This window comes from Blastomyces dermatitidis (genome assembly GCF_000003525.1).
Source record: "Blastomyces dermatitidis ER-3 genomic scaffold supercont1.11, whole genome shotgun sequence".
Taxonomy (NCBI): domain Eukaryota; kingdom Fungi; phylum Ascomycota; class Eurotiomycetes; order Onygenales; family Ajellomycetaceae; genus Blastomyces; species Blastomyces dermatitidis.
Genome location: NW_025544784.1, coordinates 1880487 through 1899425, shown reverse-complemented (window position 1 = coordinate 1899425; position 18939 = coordinate 1880487). Strand labels below are relative to the sequence as shown.

The following is an 18939-nucleotide window of genomic DNA, read 5'->3' as shown; positions in this document are numbered from 1 at the left end:
TTATTTATTTATTTATTTATTTATTTTAACTCAACACAGTCCTGATGTCCACTCCCACTAATCTTAAAAAGAACAATAACAATGACGATGACTCGCGCAAGTCACAAAAGAAGAGCCGTGACCACACCCTCACACGAGTGCGCAATAACCAGCGCCGTTGTCGTGAGCGCCGCCGCCAGTATATAGCTACCCTGGAGCAGAAGGTTCAAGAAACGGATCGTCTGCTTAATGAAGCTCGCGCGGAGATTGCTAAGTTGAGATCTGAATTAATGGAGTGCAGGTCCCATCGCCCCTTGGGTCCGGATCGCGATAATCAACTTGCTGCGGGTGGGGGGAGTTCAGCAAGTAGTAGTAGTGGTGGCGGTGGTGGTGGTCGAGGGGTTGACTCAATAGACGCAGCACCTTGGAGTATATCTTTCGGCGAAATGGGTGGATATAGACATGTATCCGGGCATGATAATCAGGAGGAGGAGCGAGAATTGCTTGACCTGCTCCCTTCCCCGATTCCCGCTGAACTCGACGACTCCTGGGTTGCCTCTTCCACATTCTACGATCAAACCGTAGATATTGGATACAATAATGTTATGCCAAACCCTCCTCCCCTCCAACAAGTGGACATCCTATCGTCGCCTTCCCCAGCTCTCATCACAAAACCTTGCGGAACAGCTGCCTGTGGATCCAAACCCCCAGACGCCATCGCCGCAGACGCCGGAGCAGCAACCACCCCGCCCACCGCATCGCTCTCACTTAGCACGATCTCAACACCAACTCTGACAGCACTACAACTACAAGACCTGGTCCTCCCAAATATTCCCGCATCACTCCTCAACAGCAGCAGCAGCAGCAGTGGCAGCATCTACACCCTCTCCCCAGCCGACGAATCCACAACGTCCTGCGCGCAAGCCTTCATTTTTATATCCCAGCAGAACTTCAAGGGGGTTGACGCATCGGTGATTGAACGATGGCTGTGTTGCGGGTTCCGGCAGGCTACAGATCCTCGAGAGGGGTGTCGGGTGGAGAATAACTTACTCTTCCAGGTGTTGGATTTCATCAGTGGCCCGTGAGGGGATGGACATATTTATATGTATATGTGTATATCATATCATATATACTCGGAGAACACTACTTTGCTCCATTTCTCAAGTCCCCATTTCACGGACGGACGGACGGCAGGAGTATGTGTGGACCTGCGTGCAGCAACCCATCTCCACCGTCCTTTTACGTGAAGATATATTCTGGGGTGATTATTATTTCACAATCGATCGGGAGGTTTTTTTAGCCCTCGATCGTGGTATCAAACGCTAAATCCAGCACTGTGCTAAATATGCTACTTTGGCAACGAAGATACCAGCGGCGAGGCGCCTAATGGCAGGAGCAGAACATGTACATGTACTTCTCGATATTGGGCTCAGTTGAATTCTATTTGCGGATGCTTAGCTTTGCTAGCTTCCGTTCCAGCTGTGGGCAAGAAGAGCTATTTAAATAAGGGGGTCTTCGTGGCTCGATGGGTTAGAAAGAAACTGCTAAATTGCTCAGGGGCTGAAAATAGCCAGCTAGGGATTGAAAGAAGTTGGAGAAATTGTTTTAATTTCGAGGCCGGAATGGATGGCTTGTATCCGAAGTGATTTATTGAATCTATTATTTTATTTTGTATATTAATTACCTAGACACCCAGGCAGTATTTTTTGTTCCTTTCTTAATGAAACTTGCTCAACTATATTGTGATGTGTGTTGAGATGACTAACACTCGAAACCGGATACTATTGGTCTGAGAAAGAGTCTCTTGCTAGAAACAGCTAGTTTCAATCTTAAGCCGAACAGGTCTAATCAACCAACCATCATCGGCCTGCGCTGTAACTAACACGATTCCTCATCCAATACCAACCCCCCTTGCGCATGCGCCGACACCTATCCCTGCCTACACCTTGGCCCGTTGCGGAATACATATTTTTGTCTTTGCATAATTACACTTCGTACTATCTAGCAATCCCCCCAATTCAATTACCAAACGTCCGGACCTTGCCCGCAAGGACGAACCCAGCTCCGTTGCGGAGAGCATCCTAAACAACAATGTACGTTCTGTCCTTACACAAAAAACTCCCGAACGACAAAGACCATTCATTGCTAATGCTGATGCGCCTTCACGATAAATAGGGCCGTTTACTCGCTCATCATCATAAACAAAGCGGGTGGGCTAATATACAACCGCGAGTTCCAGTCGGGACTATTGAAGCTGTCTACGAATGACTACCTGGTGCTGGCGGGGACGTTTCATGGGTGCGTATCCATATACTCATAATAAATGATTTTATCAAAAACGCACCTGGCTAAACAACTCCCAACCCTCCGCCCCCCCCCGGAGTGTCCATCCCGCCGTAGAATCCACGCAATAACCCGCTCCCTCACACCGCGCCTCCCCACAAGCCCCACGACCACTTCCTCCGCCTCAACCACAAACACAGGCACAACAATCCCCTCACACGCCCACGCCCTCTCCTCCTCTTCCTCCATCAGAAGCCCTCTCTACCCCCCAAACACCACCAGCAGCAGTTCCTCCCTCCCACCCACCGGCACCACCAGCACCACCGGCGCCGAGACAAGCACCACCTCCGCCCTCCCGCCCAACACCACAGTCCCCAACCCCTCCCAACCCATAACCGGCATAGAGGTGCTCGAAACCGACAAGTTCCGCCTCACCTGTTTCCAGACGGTGACGGGGACTAAATTCCTACTCTTCACGGACCCGCTGATGGCCGGCGTGGAGACGGTCATGCGCAAGATCTACGAGCTGTATGCGGACTATGTGATGAAGAATCCGTTTTATCAGCTGGAGATGCCGGTCAGGTGCGATGCGTTTGATAGGCACGTAGCTGGGTGGGTCAAGGGGAGGGGGTAGCGGGTTTGCTTTTTGTGTTGTGATTGGTTTGTTTTAAGTGCAGGTGTTTTGTTTTGTGGTGGTGGTGGTGGTGGTGACGATGATGATGATGATGGTTGAGGGATAGATGCAATATACCCCGTTGAAGATTGTGGATTAGTGTTTAGAGTTTTCGCCGTTCTTTACGTGACTTAATAATGGAATAATGGCGTGGTGGGATGGATATCTGGCGTTGGGTTGAGTCTATGGTTTATAGAGATTAAAACACACGAAATGCATCAAGCATAAGGGAATGGAAGATTTAGATATCTAGGTACATCAGTACAGTAACAACGTAAAAAGATTTTTTAAAAAAAAAAAAATATAACCATCAGTTTTAATTATGCTGTATCCATCTTATCCCCATCATCTCCCTTATCCTTATCATCCCCCTTCCCCGCGTTCGAACCACTCCCGCTCGGTTCCCCATCCTTATTAAGAAGCGGCTGTGTCTCTCCGCCCTCCTCTGCAATCCCTTCCAAGGCCGCCTTCTCCTTCTCCGCCTTCTCCTTCTCCTCCTTCTCCTTCCTCTCCTTCTCTATCCGCGCCTGCTCCTCCTCAAGCGACATGCGCAGCGCAAACGCCAACTCCGGATCCGCAGCAGGGTCAAAGCCAATATCAACACCCCCCTCAACCCCTTCCTCACCACCCGCGCGGCCCGCACCCATCGCATCCCCGCCGAGAATCGGCGTCGTGAGCAACGAGTCGCTAAGCAGGTTCGCACCCGGGTGTATTACGGCGAGATGCGAGCCGTCGGCGCCATTAACGTTCTCGTTGAAGGCTTCGAGTTTCTTGATGGTGTCGTCGTCCAGGTCGCCGAAGGCGACGAAGTCGACGGAGACGTTATATTTCTTCATGCGCTTGGCGAGTTTGATGAGGGTCTTTTCATCCTCGGCGATGGGGGAGCAGGTGAAGACGATGATTCGTTGGCGTTGGGCGCGTTCGCGCCGGTGCTTGAGGGCTAGCTGTAGTTTTATTTCAATATTTGTTATTATTTCGCCACATGGTTAGGGGGGTTATCATTATATAAATGAGAAAGGGATTGTTGGGGGGGGGGGGGGGGGTATGGTCCTTACGCCGGCGACTTGTATACTGGAGGCAAGATGTGCTTGTCCCCGGATCTTTGTTCGATGCAGGCCGTCTAGAATCTTCCCGATATCCGCCGTCAGGGTCACCAGAACCTCTGGACCTTTGCCGGCCATACTCATGAGCCCGACTGACGATTCGGGGTTGGCTTGTGTCTTTGCGGAGTGGATTAGGTTGATAGCGTCTGCTTGGGCGTCGAACCGTGTTGGACTGATTCAAGGTTAGATTACCGATTTTATACCACGGCACAGGATCTCCTTTTGATAGTGATTGAAACGTACAGATAGTCCCCATTTCTACTGCTCTCGCTGTTATCGACACTGTTTGGGAGTAATATATACGGATTAGCTGTAGCTGCTATATATGTATGTAGCCTGTCAGTTGAGGAATGGATGACGGACATAATCATGGTGGCTTCGAGCACCATCTTGGCTGTAGGTGCACCTTGGGAAATATGTGAGTGTGAGGAGAGATTGAATGGGGGGATATGGGAGAGGCAGGGTAAAAGCGCAACGAGTTGTGTAAGTTGAGTAAGTTGAGTAAGTTGTGTACTGTGAATGGTCTTGGAAATGAAAAATGAAATGGAGTTGATGTGGAGATTGAGAGATGAAGCTTGAATTGCAGATGATGCAGAGGTTAGGTTGCTGTCCCAACTGGGTCTAGCGCCATCCGTTGATGCAAGCAAACTCCTTTTTTCTTTCTTTTCTTCCTTTTAATCTTCCTTTGCTCTCTTCATTAGTTACGCAGTAACTATTCATGATGGATAGATCAATTCGAACATTTACATGGTAAGATTACTCCTTATTATCTTTGTTCCCTGGAGGAATCTTTTTTGATGCCTGATGAAAAAGCGGATTTAACAATGGCTGCTGGCCCTGCGCATCTGTCCACGACAACAGCACGACAACAACAGGGGCAGACGCGACGCCCAGAGCAGCGCCTGAATGGTAGAGCAACAGAGGAGAGTTGGAGAAATTGTTCTTCCTTTGTCTATGGATTTGACTGTCTAATAAAAAGCTATTTGATATTCCACCGATAAATTTTCCCATTCCCATATTCCCATATTTTTAGTTTTTACGACTAAGAACAGAATATTAATACCTACAAACAAGCGTCGAAAGATCCAAATGTTGGTAATTCAGTATTAACCGGCAATAATAACTGGGTTTCAAAGGTATGAACCGACAATCTCAACAACTCGATGTTAATTCCCTTTTCTTCCATTTATTGTATGTACATTACATGTACATGTACATACATCTTACATGTACTTATTCTTGACGTACCTGCAATAAAGCCCACTGGATATGGAAAATAATGCTTACTAGCACTCAAATGTTACTCGCTGCATCCCGATCTTCTGAACTCGGAAACCTCATCCCGCGATAAATCTATTTATTAGTGTGCTCCCAGAGTTAAAGTACGGTCCTCCTGCTGATGTGTTGCTGCATTCTATTATTTACTACACTGAGTATTTAGTTTATCGTGTAACAGGATATCAAGCTCCTTTAGAGTTAAGCTAAAGGTATTTAAATAACCTTAATTCGATCCCGCTTCTTTCCACTAAAAATAAATGACGTTTTGGATTCAAGTTCCCCATTGCATGTTCCCATGGTGACCACCACACATCAACAAACGGCCGACGATATGACTTCCGCCCATCGCCAGTCTTCTTCTTGTTTGAATTTATATATATATTTATTCTCAGCACGCGACTTTTGTCGGGCGAAGACTTGAGAATAACGGGATAGCTGGAACTTACCCGGTTCACCCTCCCCCCCTTTTGGAACCACACCACCAACCAAATGCATGATGCGCCCATAAAAAAAGAAAAGAAAAGAAAAAAGAAAATGTTCTCCCGCCATAATAATAATCCCCCCAGCACCCCGTCATCCCGAGAGAGGAATAGTATCCAACCGGCCACCACCCCGCGGGGTTTCTCCACCCCAAGCCGCTCAACCGCCATCCCACTCCGCGGACTATTCGCCAACGGTACATGGCATTGTAACTGTGAGCCGCGCCGGCAGGCAGATCACTTTGAGACGAAGAATGGGGGCAGGAATCATGGGCGGTGGTGTAAGTTTTTGTGCGGCATCCCCCCCCTTCCTTGTCATGTCATTGTTTGGCTTACGTTGGGCCCTATATCTTCGATTATTTTTTTTTCTTTAAAGGGGAACAGGAACGATGAATACTGATACGTGATGGTTGCGTTTGGAATCAATATAGTTTACACATGTCCGAAGCCGCAGGGGAAACGGTGCAATTTTTTCCTATGGGAGGACGAAGCGGAGATTAGGGAGAGAGATATGGCGAAAGTGTTAAAGGGGGCAGGGACGGGAGCGGCTGGCGGCCGTTCCACCAATAGGACACCGTCGCGACCTTTGGCACAGGCCTCGATCGATGCTAGGACCGGGTTACTGACCCCCAACACCGGGACGAGGAAGAGGGCTCGTGATTATGAGCAGGGTTATGGCTATGGACTAACTAGTGTGAGCGAGATGGGATCGCCGAGTAAGAAGAGTAGGATGGAGGATGTGGTGGTTAAACGAGAGGAGGAAAGAAAGGACGATGATACTGATGATGACTCGTTTGGTTGGGATGAGGATATAGAGGGGAGCGTTGTGGAGCAGTTGGCTCCTCGGGAGGATTCACACCTGGAGCAGCAGCGGCAGAAGCAGGGGAAGGGACAGGGTATTTTTCAGCCTGGTACGCGACGAAAAAGCCCTGGGTGGTTTCGAGATGGGAGGGGTTTATTTGTGAGCGAAGATGAGGATGAAGGTGTCCGTGATGATGGCGAGGATGGCAGTCCGCATGGCCAGCGTGATACAGATCCAGCCGGGCTGGATGGCCCTTTTTTTCCCACACCTTCATCCAGAGTATTTCGCCCGTACCACTCGCCTTCCGCATCCTTATCCCGATTCTCAACCCCGCAAACCACGCGCAGCACTCTTACATACGGACAAGATACCGCAACAACCTCATCTCGCACCACGGTAGTAGACCCCTTTGATCTTGACCCTCCGCAAACACCAACGCCAATCCGCTTTAACTCCTTCCCGCTCCTTCGCCGCGATAATCAACAAGAACCCCACGGCACCGCCCCGCCCATCATATCTTCTACAACCACAACCACATCCACCACCAGCCCCCAAAAGACCGGCACAATCGTTTCCAATACCCTCGCCCTCCTCTCCAAGCACAATATTCACATGCCTCCCGCCGCGAAACGAGAACTTGTCGGATTGCTGAACGCAGAATACCTTCACACGCAGTCCATTATCAAGGGAAGGGATGCCACATCTGCCGCCGTGCGCAATAGGGATGTGCAGATACAGGCGCTGAGGGGGAGGATTGAGTTATTGGAGGCGGAGAGGGAAGGGTTCAGGCTTGGGAGGCGGAGTAGGGATTTCGGCGAGATTTGATGTGCTAGAAGGGGTGGAGGAGAAGGAAGAGGGATAGGATTTTAAAGGACACGTGTGCGATTATACTTATTGTATTTTTTTCTTTTTCTTTTTTCTTCTTGGACCCTCCTGATGCCCTATACTGTTGGAATTCGGCCTTACGTATATAGGTTTTGTGTGCTTATTTTTGCTTGGAGTGAGTTGGACGGCTTTGGTGATCCTCCGCCCGCCGTTTGCTGCAGTTGGGGGTTTCAAGATTTTGGAAATACCTAATTTCTATACTACATATTATACATATATTGTGTGGGAATCTCTGCATCAATTCTACTGTGACTATCGTGTTTTCTAGTATTATTCACATCTTGTCTGATGTACATTAGTTTCAGGAACGATTGATAAGATAAGGCACGTGATCTACAAGCTCTCAAAATTCTCTCACCCGCTAGCAGCTTGAAGGTTATAACATACAGACAGACGTTGTTGACAGTCGCTCGAAACTGTGCTTGTTATATATATACAAAATATAGATATTATAAGTGGTTTAACCGGCACTGATATATATCCATATGATGGTCTAGCAAACCGCAATCCGGCACTACTCACTGACAACCACTATAGTGTCCAGTTACGATCTTCTTCTACCCTCCACGGCCTCATTCTCACCTTTATACCCCTAACATAGCGTAAGAACGAGATTAGATGGGGGATACTGCCACGTTACAGGCCCCCTCCGTATCCGCTGCTTCTGTCACCCCTAACAGCACAACCCCCAGCGCGACCCCCATCACTTCCGAATCAGACATGTTCCGCGCCCCAGTCAACCGCATGATGCGGACGCTGGACCGTTCGTTTTTCCAGAAAACTGTCCCCCTCTCCGCCGCTACCATCTTTGACAGGCAATCAATTGGCCCAATAAAGAGCGAACTGCTGCAAAGCAAGGACTTGTTGCTGGCGAATCGCATTATACCAGTGCGCGCAGCACGGGAGGGCCCGTTGGAGAATGTTACAGATCATTGGTATCAGAGAAAGAATGGGAAGCAGGACGGGAGAAAATGTTTGTTGCTTAGAGAGGATATCAAAGCTGATGGTATGTGGGATTTATCTCTCCTGGCTAGACCCCTTTCGGGTGAGGAGTTCGGCTTGGGTGGACAACTTTTTGCATATGCATGACCTGCTAACCTTTCTGTCTTCTCAATTCAATATGTAGATGTGAAGACGTGGTCTCCTACTATTCAACGGCTAGTTGAGGCCAAATCAATGGAATTGCGCCCGTTCAACCTGTTGCTTGATTATGACTATTTCACATACAGTATGTTTGCCCTCGACAGTGGCTGATGGAGAGAGCTAAGAGAAAAGATAACGTTGCTAACCTTTCTTTGGTGCACAGAGGATATCGTCGATTCTATACTTCCGGACCAAGAGTTGGAGGAACTGCCGGTTGGCTTTACTCAAGTCGGACACGTGGGTACGTGCCTCAAACCAACGCCCGTTTTCCAATTTTGTTTCCCTTTTCTCAGCTCTAATTTGTACCTACAGCCCACTTCAATCTCCGCGAACAATATCTACCATATAGATTCCTACTGGGAGAAATTTTGATAGACAAACACCCTCAAGCCCGGACGGTGATTAACAAAACCGATGACGTTGGATCCCACAGCGAATTCCGCACCTTCTCATACGAGATCCTTGCTGGTCCGGATGACATGAACGTCACCGTCCACGAGCAAGACTGCGAATACTCCTTCGATTATTCAAAGGTATATTGGAACACACGTCTCGCCACCGAACATGAACGCATGGTTAGCAAATTCAAAAAGGGCGAGGCCGTCTGCGACGTCATGGCCGGCGTGGGCCCCTTTTCCATCCCCGCAGGAAAGAAACAGGTCTTCGTCTGGGCCAACGATCTAAACCCATACGGCTACGAGTGCCTGGAGCGAGGCATCGCGAAGAACAAAGTGCGCGAATTCGTGAAGCCCCACAACATGAACGGCCGCGACTTCATCCGCTTCGCCAGCGAGAAGCTGTACCAACGAAGCCCCCGGACCGTCGCCCACCGCGTCAAGATCCCCAAAGCAGAGCTCGCGACTTCGCCGATCCGCCAGCGTAATCCCCAAATGTTCTACACGGAATATTTGACCTGCCCACGCACCTTCGACCACTACGTCATGAACCTGCCCGCCACCGCGATTGAGTTCCTGGACGCGTTCCGCGGCGTCTACGCGGGCATGCAGGAGCTCTTCCAGCCGTACACGGACCGCCGGCTGCCGCTCATCCATGTCTACTGCTTCTCGACGAACAGTGAGGACGAGGCTGTTGAGCGCAAGGATATCTGCGAGCGCATTTCGAAACGGCTTGGGTTTACGATTACGCCGGAGGATGAGGGGCGGGAGTTGGAGATTCGGAGCGTGAGGCTTGTGTCGCCGACGAAAAAGATGTTCTGTGCTACCTTTAGATTACCTGCTGAGGTGGCATTTACGAAGCGTTGAGTGGGGTTTTCTTTCTAGAAGTAGATCGGAAGAGACCGTCTCGTTACCCTTCTTTAATCTTTTTCTTCTTTTACTTGTTTGGCATTTCAGGCATTTGGCGTAACTCGTGTGTTCTCAGTTTGTTTATTTAATTTTTTTTTTCCATAATTCTACAATTGTATTTATACTAGACCTCCATTCGAAGCCCAACTTAGCGCCTCATTTTTTTCCCTCGAATAGCGATTCACCTGTTCCATATACTTTTAGTAAAGAGATACAAGCTGAGCTGCCGCACAATTAGAAAGAGGGAAAAAGAAGAGAGAAAAAAAGGAAGTTTTGCAAACCCTCATTTCATTTGTAATCATCTGTCTACTACCATTGCTTGATTAACCTCTACCTACTCCGTACTTTTTCTCAGGCCATTCATCCCATTTACTTGCTCTAAACTGTCAACTAGCTATGAGGAAAAGTGTAAGTTCAAAACTAGGCAGCAATTCTATCCAAATACTAGCGCCCTTTATTTGTTTATTTTTTTCCCCTTTTGAGGGTAGAAAGACCGTGCTCGTCGTCAAGGTAAGCCATCAAAGCATCGTGCTAAAAGATTCGGCGATAGGTTTGGTCCGCCATGGCTTTTTTCTGTGTACTACCTCTGGGCCGGTATTCGGGATAAAAAGCAAATAGTTGCCGTGGTTATAGGTACCGGTAAAGCCAGATACGGCGCAGAGTACGGTGTGTGATAAAATACCCCACTTCCCATCCATCTGGTAGTCGGGTTGACCAACTGCACCAAGAGAACAAACACATAACACATCCGTATTAGGTACTCCTTGCAGCCGCAAGTCACCATCATATATATTCATCATGGGGTCATCATAAACGTTAATCCGACTGTATTTTGCATTTTGCATTCCATCCATCACAGGCATATGCGCATGTGCATGCGTATGCACGCTCTCCGTCTTCTCATCTTGCTCCATGCAAGGGGAGAGAGCATAAAAGCCGAGAGGAGGGAGATCTAAGCATTCACGTTTCTTTTAATACGGTAAAAACGCAGCGCCCATTCGCTAGTCTTGCTCACTCCACGAAGTTCCTCAGCTTCGTCAATTCATCCAAGAGTTCTTGGAGCTCGGTGTCGGAGATTTTGTTTCCGATGCTGGGAATCAGGGATTTGGCTTCTTCGGCATCATTGCAGCATAGACTCCCTGTAGCACAGCAACGTTAGAGGCACTCTTTTCTCTGCCGATGCGCTGCTGGTAATATAATGCGCAAAGGGACAACATACCAAGTTGCGATCGCTCGAAGAACTCAAGTTCAGTGTGCGCAGACAGAAGGCGTTCGACAGCCTCGATGTTTTCCTTCTCCTTGAACCGCGCGAAGAGCTCAAGGTAATCTTGCGTTTTCACTAGGGTCCTGAGTTAAAGAAAAAGAGAAAAAATGTGAGCAAAACCTATATCGTAATTTTCCTACTCCCCCTTCTTCCTCCCCTCAGCTTCTATCTCCCCTCTTAAGCTGCTTTGCTTGGAGGTGTGTTCCATCTCAGCTCAACCTCCCAACTTCCTAACTAACCCCCAAACCGCAAACACAGCAAAAATGGAAACCAGAAACGGAACAACATACTCCCTCTCCTCAAACTTATGATCCCCCTTCCTCCTCAAATCCAGCACTTTGTTGATAACCAACCGCGCCTCCGATAACGAGAGCGTCGGCACGTTTTGGAATTCGCCCAGTTTCAGCTGCGAGGTCGCTTCGAGTTCGTTCTGGGGTAGTTCGCGCTTTCGGTGTGTGGGATCTGGGAGGGACGTGGAGGAGGGGGTTGTCATTTTTCTAATTTATTTTATTTGGTTTTTGCTTTCGGGCTTTGTTCTTCGAGGAGCAAAAGCGTGATAGTTTCGTAGGACTTTCGGGCGGTAGGTGAAGTTTGATAGCTCTAACCCCTTTCGTTTTAATTCGTGATGAAAGTGTAATTCTCTGTGTATATATCCTGTAGTGTAGCTAATGAGATTCCTTGAGTTATTTCGACTAGTGCGGCTCTGTCACATGGGAAGTCACGTGAATTTTAGCGATTCTCTTAGCCAAGGCTGAAGCGCTGTTTCATGCCGTTTATTATTTTAACCTGAAATATTGACTCTCAATTGGGATTTCGTTCAGAACGAGGTTGTGGTATCATCTACAAAACAAAAACGTAAAAACACGGAAAGAAGCACAGGAAAATATACGGCCTTTGTTTTCAATATTAAGCTAAGTAAAATAAAATTAAAGAAAAGTCCCAGCATTATGAGAAGCTGACTTTATAACAATCAAAATTAAAAGGAGAAGCAAATACAAGATGCCATAAGTTGGATATGCAGGGAAGAGTTGCCAACAAAGAAACTAAGGAGACGAAAAGGAAGAGAGTGAAGAAAAGGGAAGGAAAATGGGAATAAGTTAGAAAAGCCAAGGAACTGAAATAAATAAATTGAGGGGGAAAAAAAGGGAATAACTTATAGGGTAATCTTCGGTAAATGAAAAACAAGAACGATAAAAGGGAATAGGGGAAAGAGATATACGTCGAACAACGAGAAGAGTAGATGTTTTGGAAAATAGTAGCAAGGGGAGGTATATGTAATAATGTAAGAAATGTTATGTAGTTGGTTAGTGCAAAGCAGAGTAGTTAGTCGTAATGGGGTTTTGAAAACAATAGGGGAACGGAGAATTCAGGATGAAGTGAAGAGCACAAGAGAAAGAATCAAGGCAAAAGAAATGTAAGAAAAAAATAAAAACTGCTGACAAGCCGGCCTGGAGACTGGAGGATGATAGCATACCATATCAATCACACCCCTCTTCCATCCGCCTATCCCAATATTAGATTGTTTGTTTCGTTCTTATTCTCGTTTTCTCGTGAGTTTTTCTTTTCTCTCCCTTTGGCAGCGCCCCTTTATTTCTCAATAGATCAATAGATAGAAAGGGTCGTACGCCCACCCTTCCCCCCTCTTCCTTTGCTCTATGCTCCAAAACGATAAACGCTAACAAACAAAACGAGAAAAATGAAAGTGAAAAGAAAGCCACGACGCAGAAACGCAGGGAAGGGGAAAGTATAAAAAAGAGAAAGGAACACAAAGGGGAAGTCTCAACCCCAACACCCTTCATTTCCGGCCAGGAAAGAAAATAGTAGGAGCAGAAGGAGAAACAAGGAAACAAGGAAAATAATGAAGAGGGAGAGGAGGGAGTGAGCAGAAGGGAAGGAGAAAAGAATTAAGACCAATTAAGAAATTAAGAAAAGGTGAGGAATAGAGGAGGCCAGGGAAAGAAAATTAAAAGGCAAAAACCCCAATATAACCAAGGTAGCCATAGGTTGACAATAACGAAGCCCCAAAAGGATATTTTTTTTTTTTTTGTTCGCGAATTCAGTGCAGTGCAGCTCAGCGCAGCATGCCTTATTAATTTTTTTTGGAGGGGAGCCGGGTGGATAGATGACCTCATATAGGCCCACCCGCAGCGGCGGCGGTTGCTTGCCGCTGCCTGAACGCCATCTGTTGCTGTTGTTGCCGCTCTTCTTGTTGGCCTTGACTGTGATAACTGTCTCCACTGGCGCTGCGGTCTGGGAATCGGGGCTGTTGTTGCGGCGGCTGCTGCTGCTGCTGTTGGGAGCTGTAATCATATTCCATCTGCGGGGAACTTAGCGGCAGTTGCTGTTGCTGCTGATCCAATTGTTGTTGTGGGCCTTGGGGTTGTGGTGCAGCACCGGCTCCAGCGGGTTGCACATGTCGCACGGAGCTCTGCATCTGCCATGCATTGGCTTGCGATGGATCCTTGTCAATGCGTGTGGCGAGGGGTGGGTTGACTGCACGGCCCGAGCCGGTGCGGACAGGGGTACCTTCTGCCGTGGGCGGAGCGCGTTGTGGAGTGGCGATTTTGCTTAGATCGCCACCGTACCGTTTGAGGATTTCTTTGGTGGTTATTTCTGCACTGCCGTTGAAGAGGGTCGAGTCTGTAAGGACAGATTGGAGTTGTTGTGGTACCTGCACAAAAAAGATAGTTAGTATTTTCCCACAGTTGCTTTCCAAGGTGGCTGATCCTTTTCCTTTTCTTTTCTACTCACCTCGCACATCGTATCATTATACTCTATCAACGACGTGACAGCTTCTATCGCCAAGAAACTATCCTCCATGTCCACCGTTTTCTCTCTTGAGTAGAGAATATTAGGAGTCATGACGGTTGCGATATTGTGGACATCCATTTTGCTACCGGATTCCTCGTCGATATGGGAGAAAGAGGATGCCCAGTGCAGGAACGAAAATAGAACCTCCATGGTATCCCTGTGTGTCTTGGGAAGCAGGCAACAAGTCAAGTGTAGAATGCGACGTTGATTTTCGGGGTCCGATATTTCTAGATCGTTGTGTTAGGACTCAATCATATAAGATGGAAGAAAGGAAAGAGAAACTAGACAACAGAGACACATTGGGAGGGGATAACCTACTCTGAGAAACAACGAACAACCGATGTAACTTAAACGTAAGTAGCGGATCCGGCATTTCTCTCAAGAACTTTTTCAGCAGCGCCGCGATTTGCACAGGATTCTCCTTATTGAAATCCGCCTGCTCGTATCTCGTATCGACAATATCTGACGTCTCCTTCAGGCGTTTGATATTGCCATTCTTCCGAAATACCCCCTCGACAGACATGTCCATCTGCCGCATGGCAGAAATCGCATCGTCGACGAACGTCGGTATGCGCAAAGTGCCCGGGCCGACTCCATGCGTTGATTCTGTCCCGTCCTTCTCGATCAGCGCGTCCAGACCGACGCCGAAGACGCCCTTCTTCTTCCCACCCTTGCGGCCCTCGTTCTTAAACGCGCGACCGAATATATTCCAAATCGTAGGCTTGCGCGATTCTATGAGTCCCAGCAGTTCTTCAAGGTTGAAGTGCCCTTCTAGAAGTGGTTCCATGGACAAGACAGCGACATGTCGGACTATGAAGTACTCAAGCGCGGATAATTCTGAAAAATATTTTGTAGTTCTGGGCGCCGGAGCACCACCACGCGTATCAGTTGGGCCGGATACTTCCCTTTGATGTCCGTTGACTATTTTGGGTGCTCGGCCGCCGGATGTAACGAGGCCAGTCCCAGCATGGCGGAATGCATTAGGTCTCTGCTCCTTGGCTTGCTCAGCAGCGACTATTCTTGGTATGTCATCCAAAGTCAGCGCATCTTGGTTCCCAAACGTTAGGTCTTTAACTGGTTCGCCAGCAGCATCTCTTTCTTCGACGATCTGGAAACCTGGATTGTTCATTTCTGGCCCGCTGGCACCTGGAGAACCGGGCCGCGCAGATCTTCCCTGAGGCCCGTCGATGATCCGCGAAGCGCGGGCTTTCTTAAAGGTTGTGGAGAGAGTGCGTTCTGTGCGGGTCGAGTGAAGTCTTCGTATTTCTCCGACGGTTTGCTCTAGGGATGATGAACCGGTGTTTTCATCCCGTGCGCCGCCTGCCCCATACGATCTCGATCGGGTATTGGATCTTTGAGGTGTCTGGAGCTCTCCGGAGGCATTTAGCCGGTGGCCGTCATTCGCTTCGTATTTCTTCAGGTTTGGATCGTCTATACATCACACGTTAGTACTTGGATAGATGAAATGTTCACGGGAAAAAGATAAAATACCTGAGGTATGTGGCAGAGTACCGCCAGACCGTAACACCAAGAGCAGTCTCGCAAGCGCAACCTGCAGCAAGAATACATACTGCTGCAGCTTGCTAACATAGGCGAACCCCCTTTGACCATTCGGGGCGTGGCCCTTCTGCTCGGCACATATACGGCAGAACGGCCGATCCTTATCCTCACTCCATCGCGCATTTAGCAGGTCCACTGTGAGGTCATTCTGGCAAGCCCCGCAGACGAGATGAGGGGGTTTCAAATGCCACCTGCGCCGGCCTAGGATGATACACTCGTCATCAATTGGATCTTTGCAGGCAGCACAGCAATCGGACTGTTGGTCCGACAGCTCCGACATGGAATCTGTGAGATTGGACGCCGAGATGGAATCCAATTCACCCAGGCTATCCAGTTTGTCTAGGAATGTGTATAATTGGTCTGGATTGTCACTCTCCCTTTCTAACTTCAGAGCGCCTTGTAGACCGATCCGGATTAGGAGCTTCAGATAGTGGGCAAGACCCGTTACAAGGGCCAGCAATTCTTGCGTGACGCCAAGTTTGCGAACACCTGTCTCTTGCGTTTTGGAAAGTAATGCGAAAAACGCAACGATCTTTTTGCAGAGCAGTTTGGCTTCTCGACCGTATTGTAGATCTAAATTTCCCCAATGTTCGGTTAGAGTCGCTACAAAATATAATGTAAAATAATAAACGGCACCATGTTTGTGTTTGCATACCTTTCATCTTTCTATATGATATTGCAGCAGCAAGTCCATCCAAAGCCTTGAACAGAACTTCAACATGGAATATGAACTTTTTCGCAACAACGACACCATCAATGTAAGCGCCATTACTGACATGTAATAACATGTCTGATATGCAAGCGGCGGAAGATTCTTCGAACGTAGACAACACTCTCCAGATTCGGTACACCTTCTCCTCCATCCTATCCTCCTGCTTCCTAACGAAGTCGCGATCTTGTTCTGTCGCCTCGGTATCTAGTTCCGGGCGGACAAACTCCTGTCCGTTGGGTGCAAGCCGCACATTCCAGAACTTGTGGATCATATAGCATTCCGGGTGCCAGTGTTGATTTTGGCCGTTGCGGAAGATTTCGACGAACTGCTTCAAGATAGCCGTGTGGCAGCCGTTACACCGTTGGGCAAACTGGGTGGAGTAATGGTAATGACAGTATACTTTTCCCTCGTGTTCGTAGTAGCTATCCTGTGCCCCGAAGACGGTTGGGCAGACGGAACATGTAAAATGTTCGATGTGATATTTGCGATCCAGGGCGGTGATATATGAACCTCGGAGAGCACCACCACAATCATAGCAAAGGAGATTGAGACGTCGAAAGTAATCTGTCTCACAAAGAGGGTATTGTCCATTGCCATCCTCAGAGTCGACCGGGAAGAATTTCGACGCGACAACATCACCACAGTCCTATTTGTGTAAATAAGCAAGTTAGAACTAATTAAAAAATAAAAATAAAAATAAAAATAAAAATAAAAAAACTGAAGTAGCAACAGCACGGAAAAGAACGACATACACTGCACTGAAAGCATTCTAGATGGAATGTCCCACCCAACGCCCGCACGAATTGGCCCTGAAGCGGTTCCCCACATAGTCTACAAACCCTACCACCAGGCGACTTGCTCCCCGATCCTCCATTGAGGCGAGACTTATCGCGCGGTCCGGATCCTGATCCCGCTCCACCTTGTTGAGTACTGGAGGGATGTTGTCCCCGCCCCGTTCGAATGTCTGGTGAGTGATAAGTGTCGGTGTCGAAGGCACCACCGCCCATGGATGGTGAGTTATTATTATCCCATGGCGCGCCCGCGCCAGGGCCAGTGGGACTGGACATGTCTATCGGGGACTGGGGTTGGTAAGTTTCGCCATACATGTTTGGGTCACCTAGATTTCCTGACGGCTGAGCTCCATTGTTCCTAGGCGCGCTGCCTGGAATTAGGTCCGGTGGGAACGTACGCCCACCAGCAGGAGGCATCTCCACACTTTGCCCTCCCGGGGTAGTTTTGAGTAATGAAACCCTTCACGCCCACAACCCAAACCAAAAGAGCTCCTGTAATGTATATTTATCCTAACCACTAAACGCGAATCACAAGGAATATTTTATTATTGTTTTTATATTTCGATAGGTTGCGAGTGAATTTATAGCGACGAATATGCGGTAGGTAGGTGATGCGAAGGGGAAATGTAGGCTGTCAGAAAACGGGGTGTTAAGAGAAGACGGCGCTGAGAAGAACGTCGGGTATCACAGGTATATCCGGAGACAAAACTCAATCAAAGTGTATTTAGCTGAAACGATGGTAGAAGGGACCCTCGCAGGAGGCAAAGCTTGCTTGGCTTTGGGAAGGTAGGTAAGCTCTCGTTGGGTGGCCAGATGAGGATAAGGGAGCAATTTTCAGCTTCCGCCTCGTATCGAAAATCGTTCGGGGACAAGTGGGAGCGAGAGGAGGGAAGGGGAGGGGGGGAAGGAGGGGGTATAGTTATAGCTGACGGTTGGTGGTTGTTTCTAGCACTAAAACGTGACCTGGCAGCCCCCAAAACAGCGCCCAAACAACCCTTGCTAGCTTAGCTGCAGGAGGAGTGAGTGCGCGAAAGATAGATAGATAGGTTTCAACGGTGTGCCGCAAGAATGGGACGCAGAGCATCTGACAATGACGACGTAGGTTTGGGCGATTTCGTTTTCTCGGTTTGTTTCTCAGTCGGGAGGATATTGCTTCTAATTATTATTAATAATAATAAATTGGGATGGTTTTGCGGGCAAGGGAAACCGGAGGCAGGCTGTGCAGGAGGAAGAAAGAAAGAGAAAGAAAGAAGATAATAGGAGGATGCCCAATATGTAGTATGTGGTGGAGGGCTATTTGGTGGTGGGTGCGGTGCAAGGTTGAGGAGGTAAGTAACTAGTCAGTGTGAGACCAACAGGCGGCGAAGCAGCTTGGCCCGCAGACAGTCGACCAACATCCCCTGGAGCATCAGCAATGGGCGGAAGAAGTAGCCGTGACAGCAAGAAGAGCGGCGGACGGGAGTAGATAAATATAGAGAGGATGGATGGGAGAGAGAGAGAGACAGACAGCCTAACAGAGCCGCCTCTTGGGGGGGGGGGGCAAAGAATGGAGAGAACAATACGGAGTAGAGAGAGATAGAGAGAGAGAGAGAGACAGAGTGAGAGGGAATGAGAGGGAGGTAGAGATAGATAGAGGGAGGAGAGAATAGCGAGAATGAGGGAAGTAAGAGGAAAAGAGGGAGAGTGGAGGGATGAAGTTGTTGGAAGGTTGAGGAGGATGGCTCAGGAGGAGGAGGAGGAGGAGGAGGAGGAGTTGATGCTGCCCGCCGCCGCGCCCCCCCTAATAAGCCTAATAATAATAAGCCCCAATAATAATAAGAATGCTCAGACGGACGGGACCAGACAGCGCCAAGCCAGACAGCCACATACGGT

At 48.4% G+C, this 18939-nt stretch overlaps 7 protein-coding genes across 8 annotated transcripts; 3 read left to right on the top strand and 4 right to left on the bottom strand.

Moving 5' to 3' along the window:
• Positions 1-44: 44 nt before the first annotated feature.
• BDCG_17821 (TRAPP subunit TRS23) lies at positions 45-2896 on the top strand (the record flags this gene model as incomplete). Its single annotated transcript, XM_045426877.1, has 5 exons — positions 45-1060; positions 1514-1621; positions 1668-1721; positions 2155-2277; positions 2380-2896. 5 exons carry the CDS (start codon positions 45-47, stop codon positions 2894-2896), a joined length of 1818 nt encoding a protein of 605 aa, XP_045282616.1.
• BDCG_08602 (26S proteasome regulatory subunit N10) lies at positions 2105-4605 on the bottom strand. Its single transcript, XM_045424390.1, has 4 exons — positions 4402-4605; positions 4282-4320; positions 3991-4210; positions 2105-3879 (listed from the first exon to the last, which is right to left on the bottom strand). Exons 1-4 carry the CDS (start codon positions 4425-4427, stop codon positions 3256-3258), a joined length of 909 nt encoding a protein of 302 aa, XP_045273113.1. The 5' UTR covers positions 4428-4605; the 3' UTR covers positions 2105-3255.
• A 71-nt stretch (positions 4606-4676) lies between these two features.
• On the top strand, positions 4677-7865 carry BDCG_08601. Of its 2 annotated transcripts, none has more exons than XM_045424388.1 (4): positions 4677-5174; positions 5329-5525; positions 5593-6076; positions 6227-7865. In XM_045424388.1, the coding sequence occupies exons 3-4, from the start codon at positions 5806-5808 to the stop codon at positions 7420-7422; spliced, it is 1467 nt and encodes a 488-aa protein (XP_045282614.1). In that variant the 5' UTR covers positions 4677-5174; positions 5329-5525; positions 5593-5805; the 3' UTR covers positions 7423-7865. The 2 variants fall into 2 exon arrangements, with proteins under 2 accessions (XP_045282614.1, XP_045282615.1); XM_045424389.1 differs by having other exon boundaries at positions 4730-5174; positions 5593-6086; positions 6227-7816.
• Positions 7866-7871: 6 nt separating this feature from the next.
• Positions 7872-10461, top strand: BDCG_08600 (tRNA wybutosine-synthesizing protein 2). Its single transcript, XM_045424387.1, has 4 exons — positions 7872-8488; positions 8609-8710; positions 8789-8866; positions 8938-10461. The coding sequence occupies exons 1-4, from the start codon at positions 8101-8103 to the stop codon at positions 9885-9887; spliced, it is 1518 nt and encodes a 505-aa protein (XP_045273112.1). The 5' UTR covers positions 7872-8100; the 3' UTR covers positions 9888-10461.
• BDCG_08599 (uncharacterized protein) lies at positions 10448-10843 on the bottom strand (the record flags this gene model as incomplete). Its single annotated transcript, XM_045424386.1, has 1 exon — positions 10448-10843. The coding sequence occupies one exon, from the start codon at positions 10841-10843 to the stop codon at positions 10448-10450; it is 396 nt and encodes a 131-aa protein (XP_045273111.1).
• A 97-nt stretch (positions 10844-10940) lies between these two features.
• On the bottom strand, positions 10941-11686 carry BDCG_08598 (DNA-directed RNA polymerase II subunit RPB4; the record flags this gene model as incomplete). The annotated part of the gene is made up of 3 exons (XM_045424385.1): positions 10941-11068; positions 11149-11276; positions 11484-11686. The coding sequence occupies 3 exons, from the start codon at positions 11684-11686 to the stop codon at positions 10941-10943; spliced, it is 459 nt and encodes a 152-aa protein (XP_045273110.1).
• Positions 11687-11931: 245 nt separating this feature from the next.
• BDCG_08597 (rho GTPase activator) lies at positions 11932-18814 on the bottom strand. The gene is made up of 6 exons (XM_045424384.1): positions 17029-18814; positions 16220-16922; positions 15496-16137; positions 14323-15435; positions 13945-14231; positions 11932-13864 (listed from the first exon to the last, which is right to left on the bottom strand). The coding sequence occupies exons 1-6, from the start codon at positions 17482-17484 to the stop codon at positions 13322-13324; spliced, it is 3744 nt and encodes a 1247-aa protein (XP_045273109.1). The 5' UTR covers positions 17485-18814; the 3' UTR covers positions 11932-13321.
• Between the last annotated feature and the right edge of the window lie 125 nt (positions 18815-18939).